General features: G+C 47.6%; 2 protein-coding genes across 2 annotated transcripts; one reads left to right on the top strand and one right to left on the bottom strand.

Moving 5' to 3' along the window:
* LOC117839814 (zinc transporter 2) lies at window positions 1-3036 on the bottom strand. Its single transcript, XM_034720240.2, has 4 exons — window positions 2484-3036; window positions 1581-1639; window positions 1323-1452; window positions 1-525 (listed from the first exon to the last, which is right to left on the bottom strand). Exons 1-4 carry the CDS (start codon window positions 2962-2964, stop codon window positions 131-133), a joined length of 1065 nt encoding a protein of 354 aa, XP_034576131.1. The 5' UTR covers window positions 2965-3036; the 3' UTR covers window positions 1-130.
* Window positions 3037-5802: 2766 nt separating this feature from the next.
* On the top strand, window positions 5803-7339 carry LOC140221477 (uncharacterized). The gene is made up of 2 exons (XM_072291143.1): window positions 5803-6263; window positions 6891-7339. Exons 1-2 carry the CDS (start codon window positions 6151-6153, stop codon window positions 7111-7113), a joined length of 336 nt encoding a protein of 111 aa, XP_072147244.1. The 5' UTR covers window positions 5803-6150; the 3' UTR covers window positions 7114-7339.
* Window positions 7340-7617: the final 278 nt, after the last annotated feature.

Genomic DNA, 7617 nt, shown 5'->3' with positions numbered 1-7617 from the left:
TAACCTTTGGAGCAGAAGCACAACTCCCAAAGCAATTTCTCTCCCAAATTCCTTCATATATTACTTACAAGCTACCAAAAGTTCCTCCTGTAGGAACCAAACGCCCACCAAACTGCGCAGGACAATCTCATCAGGTGTCCCATATCATGACGACGGCGATGACGGCCACGCCCAGCACCACGGCGAGCCACCTCCCGACCGGCGTGTCCACGGCGACGGGCCTCCGGGGCTTGTAACCCTTGGAGAGGAGGTGGTTGATGGAGACGTAGACGAAGATGCCCGTGGCGAGGCCCATGGAGATGGCGAAGATCCAGTCGGCCACCCGGCCCTGCGTGGTGGCGTCGATGACGATGCCGATGGCCACGCCGATGGGGCTGGAGATGGCGAACGCGAAGGCGTAGGCGAAGCAGGAGAGGAAGGGCCGGTTCGGGAGCATCCGGAGCAGCGCGATGCCCATGGCGATCGCCGCGAAGATCTTGTGCAGGCTGATGGTCCACAGCGCCTTCCACGCATCAGCCTTCGTCTCTGCACAGATGAACTCAGGTCAGTGCTCTGTTAACTGCTAAGTTTCACCAAATATTGGAGATGCTAAGTTAATGAAGCCTCAGAATCGTACACAGATTTTCAAAGAATTTACTATTTTGTTTATATGGATTGAAATGGGTTCCGAACACCAAGACAGAACGCTTGAAATACATTCATAATCCAGATCAAATAGAAAACTTGAGGGAATTGTTCAAGTGAACGCTAAAGTACGGTTTAGGAAGTGAAGTCCAGAGCATCTGGATGGGCATCTAAATTCAAGTCTTCTTTCGAAAGGTCTAAATCCTAGACTGGAACAAGTAAAAGTGTGCATGAAAATGACTGAACTGAAACATCGCGGGAACAAATATCAGGAAAGAAAGGCAATAACGACAATTTTGGGAGAACGATCGGCCTACTATTCCGTGGTGCTCAATCTGTAGGCTCCATTCGCTCTGACTGAATTGCGAGACACTAACCCAACTTTGACAAAGAGCAAGGTTAAATTCCACTTTGGTCTTTATCACAACCATGACATCCAATTAAGACTTCAGACTCAGTTGATCCTTGAAAGTATGTCATACTTCCACGCATCGCATTCTCATTTATATCTATCATTGATTATCTATTCTTCTACTCGGACTAAACTAAGATCGAAAACTTAGCCCGTGGGGATGACAGAGACATCTGGTGATGACTCACAAGTCAAGCAAAGACCGCGTCGTCTGCAAGCTGGAATCAGAGAACAAAGCAGGGAAGCATCTATGCATCCCTATTGGCTCTATCGAGCTTGGCCTTACCGGCGACTCCGATGGCGATGCCTTCGAAGACGGAGTGAAAGCAGAGGGCGGCGATGAGCAGAATGCTGTCGCCCAGGGTGTTCGCGTTGTGCAGCATCGATGCAACCGAGTGATCGGATCCATGTGCCTCCTGCAGCACAACACAAATCAAGCGACGATAAAGATCATAAGGCTCTGTACAGTGTTAGGAAGTGGGCATGGTCTGACTTGGTCACATAATGAGTTTAGAAACTGAAGTTAGTAGTACTAGTAACTTACAGCTGGTTGTGGCTCAGAGCTGGTGCCATTTGTGGCGCTCACCTTGCCCTCCTCCAGCTCTGAACGAAATATATAAAAAGAAGAGGTGAATTATAAACTTCTGAGAATAGTAAGCATCGATTGAATACAGTTCATGCAGGAACAGAATTGCTTTACAGAGAAAACGTGACAATCAATGTACAGTAGAGAGTGACAGATAGCCTTCTCTGATTGATAACCGACTATTCAGACTTGTAATATAGATACATATTCTCCTCTCGTGTACGCATTTTGATTCCACGCATAATTGAACCAGATAACTCTCGTCCCGTGACACACAAACTTGTTCGTTTCGATCCAGTCCAACTGAGTCTCCCCTTAATCATTCTCACAACATGTCGAGCGGTAAAACATGTCGATTATATGAAAGAAAGAAGAAAAAGGAGTCTCAAGAACAGGATTATTGCTGCAATGCTGTATAGTGCAGAAACCTGAACTTGCACCCTGTCTTGTGTATTGGTGCAGTCAGAGTGATTACTAGCAGCCCAACTAATCAGAGTGACTACTGCACTATCATCATCACCTCCGCAGAAAAAAAAATGGTAAAGCCCAACCATTTCCAGTGGACGGGCAATTGGGTTCGGTTAAAAGGTAGCGGTAAAACAGTAATGGGAAGTTTTTCCAAGAGCCCCCACTAATCTGAATTTGCAGCCTGTACTCTGTACCAGAAACTACCAACCCGGCAACAGCAAAATGTGACGAAGAGTGCATTAAACCCAACCCCCAGTCGCCAGCTTCAGGACAGGCGAACAGCACACCGCCCAGCTCACCCGCCACTGTCAAAAGCAGAGCAGAGCAGAGGATTTCTATCTACCCACGTACTACCGACACGTGACTCGCGGCGCTGTTTAGTGTTTTACTGACCTGCGCCGCCGGCGGAGGATCCCGGTGCGGTGCGCCCCCGGGAGACGACGTGGGAAACGACGACGTCTGCGAGCGTGGTGACGACGTACCCCGCGCAGGCGAGCATGAACGCCCACGGGTAGGCGCTGTCCGGGAGCAGGTCACCGAACGTCTCGTTGGCGTCGCTGAGGAAGTGCATGAGTGCGGTGCCGAGGAAGACCCCGCCGGCGAACTGCGTGCCCAGCGCGAGGAACGCCTCGTTCCAGCGCATGAAGTAGGGGGACACCCCGCCCAGCAGCGTCCCCGCGAACACCGCCGCCAGGCACCACAGCTTCGCCGCCACCAGCCCGCGCGCGCGCAGGTCGGGCTTCGGGGAGTCGCCGGCGCCCGCGTCGGGGTCCGGGTCCCCGCCGCCCCCGCCGTGCGCCCACGCGGTTGTCGCGGCGGAGGCGGCGACGGAGAGGCAGATGAGGAGGTGGGCGCTGGTGGTGGCGCGAGCCATGGCGCGCGTGGAGAGGAGGTTGGTGTACCAGGCAGGATTCACGAATGGTGAGTGAGAAGGGGCGCGGCTCGCGCGGGGGGACCTGGATTTATGGAGGATTCTGACGTGTGGGCCTCGCGGTAGACGCCGGTGGTTGGTCGTCGCGTTTGTACTTCGTACCGCAGCATGGAGGGCGATCCTCGGAGTTGGATGTGCTACTCGAATCAGTGTGAGACACTGACAAGGTGGGCTAGATTCCGTGGGGCGCGTAAGGCAGTGGGTGGGTGGGAAATACGAGCAGGTGGACGTGCGGCGATGGTTGTACGAGCAATCACGCGGGGGAGGTGGGAAAAGGGAACGGCAGGGAGCCAAGGGAACGGCGTGCCCGGCGGGCGGTAGACGGGTAGTACAGACAGGGACGGGGTGGGGTTGGGTCTTGGAAAATCCGTTAACAGCCGCCTGCCTGGTCTCTCTGGCCTTTCCCAATTGTGCCCGCCATGAATGATCCTCTGCGGTGTTGCGGTCATTGACTCCTGGCACGCGCTTCCAATTAGATTGGAGTAGCATTCCTATGGCGGCCTTTTGTTTTCACAAAATATTTTGGAGCTGGAGATGGGGTTCCAGCGTATACACGCGTGGCTCAAAGATGGAGCTCAAACCACGTAGTGCATAAACCATATCAAATACATTAACGTGCCGGCTCATCAGATATACCTATTCAAAATACATTGTGTTTACATTATCGCATTATAGTTTATAAGAAGTCAAGATGACGTTTTGATTAATAGCTTAGGGCCTGTTTGGTTAGGATTGCTTATAAATAAGTTGCTTATTTGCTTATTGTAGTTGCTTATTTATAAGTCTAGGTGTTTGTTTTGGTTGCTTATTTGCAATAAATGAGAGTGGTATTGACACATTTACCCCTGGTCCACCCCATTTACCTCTACCCCTACTAATTACCAGCTCCTTCCTTGGCTGGCGTCAGAAGAGGGCAGCGGGCGCGGGCGGCGGGCGGCGGCGGGGTGTGAGCGGCGGCGGGCGGCGGCGGGCGCGAGCGGGGTGCGGGCGGGAGCGGCGGGCCGCGGCGGGCGCGGCGGCGGCGGGCGCAGCGGGCGGCGCGGAGGCGGCCGACGGCCGGCGCAGCGGCGGCGGCGGGCGGAACCGGCGGTCTGAGTGGTGACGGGATAGAGGAGAGAGAAAGGGGAGAGAGGAGAGAGAATGAGGGTAGGAGGTGTAAAAGTGCCCGTATAAGCAACTATAAGCAACTCCAAAGTTGCTTATTTGCTTATGCATAAGCAACTTATAAGCAAGTCTATAAGCAAGGGTGTTTGGGTCATAAGCAACTTATTTGCTTATTTATAAGTTGCTTATAAATAAGCAATGCTAACCAAACAGGCCCTTATATAAAAAATATAGTACTTCTGCTTAGATCCTGTCTGTCTGCTGGATCATGGTTCATAGAATCATCGGCAGTGGTAGGATCTTAAAGCGTTTTTTATCGTAATACTCATAACTCATGATCAGGACCTTAAAGTTTGACCGATCAGAATCATAAAATCGACGTGTGTTTTAGTATAACAAACACATGCGCTTCTCGTTTCTACTTAGTTGAGACGTGTAAATCAAACCGCAAAAGTGTTGCGTGCCTTTTCCGGCCATCCATACAAGATCCATCCAGGAATATATATATATAAAAACATATAATTAACAATAACATGGCTACGGCATTGTTAGTTTGTTACCCGACCAGACCAGTGCATCAACAAATGATGCCGGAGGGACGACGACGACGGAGACAAGTCAACAACAAACAAGCAGCCAACTTGGTGCATATCTCATCCTACAAACAGTATGTATCGCGCAGACGGATCCAAAGGATTCCAAAGTGAAACTTAAATTTTTTTATTAAAAAAAGAAAGAAAAAGGAAAAGAGTGACACTAGACTCGGCCTAACATTATGTACGCATTACAGAGAGCAATTTGCCCCATACATGGGTTATTAAATGGGCACACAGTACTAAAATCCTTAACATGCCAGCTCTAGCAAAACGAATATAATGGTAGATGATCCAACGATTTTCATGAAACCATTGAAAAAATCTGGGAGAACAAGCCAAGCCCGAGCTAGGTGGGGCAATTTGTTTCTCAGCTTTTGCAGTGAGGATGTGATGCTTATACTTGTCATCGCTACCCTAAAAATGAAGAATACTTTCCTCTGTTTATTTTAATAGACATATTAGGATTTTAAAAATCTTTACAGGTACATTTTGATCATCAATCTCTCTTATGATATATCAATGTTATTGTAAAAGATATTTGAAATACGAATTTCTGCATATAATATTTATACACTAAGGACATATACAATTTGGATTAAAATTTATATCATTTGAATTTTTAAGATCCTCAAACATATTTTAATTTAAATGGAATTAGATGCACGGGACCAGTTATTTCTTTCATGTTTCATACTCCCTCCGTCCCCAAAAGAATGCAATTCTGGAACAGTGCCATGATTCACTGTATCAAGTTTGACCTATTATAGATGAAAAAGTATAAATATATATAATATCAAATAAACATCATTAGATTAATTACGAAATGTATTTTTATAATAAATTAATTTGGAGCTATAAATGTGAATACTATTTACTACAAACCTGATCAAACGTGAAGCACTTTAACTAGCACGCATACCATAGTTGCATCCTTTCCAGGACAGAGGGAGTACGTTGCAAAGAGCAAATCCAGTGATGTTTTCATATGTTCCCATATTCAGCCCAAGCCCATGTTCCCCTCGCCGGCCCATCTCAGTACCCACGAATCCGCGACGGAACGACCTGCCGCCACTGTTCCATATCCACAACAATCCTCATCCTGTCATCCGGCCACCACCCTCCGCAGTCGGCAGTTCCCCCCAGTCGGCGCTCCACCACCACCGCCGCGTGCCAGGCCGCACTGCTGGACCTCTCTGCCTTCGACGACGCGCAGCGTGGGGCATCACGGCTGTCCGCAGCCTCTTCCTCCAAGAAGCTCCACGGCCGACGACGCCCGTCGCAGCTCGCCACCATTCCACCAAGGATTGACGAGCGAGGCCCGACGGCTCCTACCACCCAAAGCTGCAAGCTTCATCTCCAGTGAGATAACTTGTCGCTTACTTTGGACGGTGCAGCAATTGAGGGCGATAGCAGAGAGGGAGAGGGAGAGATGGATGGGCTGACGGGCAGCGAGATCGCTGGCTTCGTGGTGGGTGGCCTGCTGCTCGGCGCCACCATCGCTGCGCCCAAGGTCGACGGATTCATTGCCTCCTCCCAAAGAAGGTCCCCTTCCCTTCCCATTTCTCCGTTGCTGCCTTTTGTTTCATTAGCCCCAATTGTGTCGTTTAGTATCTTGATGAAGAAAGATAGCTGCACTGTGAGTTACTGTTTGTTATGAATTATGAATAGGTGCAAACAGAAGTCAAATTTAGTTTGGAGTAGAAGTAAAGATGGTTTAAGATAGAATAGTAGGGGAATTAGAAAAAGGGTGGAGAATTTTACATGGACAATAAGTATGCATACAAATATGCACAGCTCGTGCTCCCAATTCAGTTAAGTGTTTTCATCCCATACATAGTTAACCTCAGTTGGTAGCCTGCTACAATATGAGGGTTACTCTACTGAGTCTTATTTCAAGGTGCATAAGGAAATGAAACAGAAGCTAAGTTCAATGATTCAATCACAGCAACTGTTCTGGAAAAGATGTACTTATGTAGCATATCAAACTATCAGTCGATGACTTATGTTCAGAAAACCTAAGGCAAAATTCCTTGAGAAGAAAAAAAAATGCCTAGTGCAAAAAAAAAGGAGAGTACAAGCATCAGTCATCAGAGTCTCTGATGCTTTGTACTCTGCATATCCTTACCACTCATCCATCTTTTATCTGAGCAAAATACATATGAACTGCAGGTCACTAGGTATGTGTAAGAGGTGTGGTGATCTTCGGATAGTAGCATGCTCACAGTGCAAAGGAATGGGTTCAGTTCGGAAAGGAGGGCTACTTAATTTGGGCATGCTAGATGATCTCTACGAATCACTCGGAGCTGAAGCCAAGACTGAGAATTTGATTCCTTGCACTAAGTGCAGATCCAAGGGCCGTCTCTTGTGCCCAGAGTGCTCGAAGGTCATATGACCCTTAAATAATAATGGTGCAAGGAAATATAAGGTTCTCAGTTAAGCTTATAAATTTTGCTGCTTTAATGTGTCAACAAATTGGTGATGCAACAGTCGAATGCAGTCTGGTTTTTCTTCTTCATGATTGCATCTTGATGTGAAGTTGTAAACTGCAAGTTTTAATATGTCTCAGTTGCTATTACAACTTGGTAGAGAATGAAAGCACATATTTTTTTTATTATCAACATATCATGCAAAATCGTTATGCTCAGCAAAGCATGTTAATGTCTTGCATTGAGATAGTGGGTACAACAGTTACGGTGATTCGTTAAATGTACAAACTGAAGTCTGATGTACAAACAGTTAATACTTTGCCTGGAATTCCATATATTGTATTCAAAGAACATATTATTAAAAAATACATGTTAATGCCAAAGTTTAAGTGTTTACACAGATAGTCTCAGCCAGGCTAGTTCCTGTTTTTGTTTGGACCATTAACCCATGGTGCCTTTTCTTGGTTAAT

This window comes from Setaria viridis, chromosome 9 (genome assembly GCF_005286985.2).
Source record: "Setaria viridis chromosome 9, Setaria_viridis_v4.0, whole genome shotgun sequence".
In the NCBI taxonomy this organism is placed as follows: Eukaryota; Viridiplantae; Streptophyta; class Magnoliopsida; order Poales; family Poaceae; genus Setaria; species Setaria viridis.
The sequence above is the reverse complement of the archived record's forward strand: the minus strand, read 5'-3'. Positions and strand labels throughout refer to the sequence as shown.

What these genes read in the sequence shown, in the direction of transcription:
- LOC117839814 (XM_034720240.2), bottom strand. Translation starts at nt 2,964, where the DNA reads ATGGCTCGCGCCACCACCAGCGCCCACCTCCTCATCTGCCTCTCCGTC. An exon ending in ATCCTCCGCCGGCGGCGCAG is followed by an intron (nt 1,640 to 2,483) that starts GTCAGTAAAACA and finishes TATTTCGTTCAG; the next exon opens with AGCTGGAGGAGGGCAAGGTG. An exon ending in GCTCTGAGCCACAACCAGCT is followed by an intron (nt 1,453 to 1,580) that starts GTAAGTTACTAG and finishes GTTGTGCTGCAG; the next exon opens with GAGGCACATGGATCCGATCA.
- LOC140221477 (XM_072291143.1), top strand. Translation starts at nt 6,151, where the DNA reads ATGGATGGGCTGACGGGCAGCGAGATCGCTGGCTTCGTGGTGGGTGGC. An exon ending in ATTGCCTCCTCCCAAAGAAG is followed by an intron (nt 6,264 to 6,890) that starts GTCCCCTTCCCT and finishes TATGAACTGCAG; the next exon opens with GTCACTAGGTATGTGTAAGA.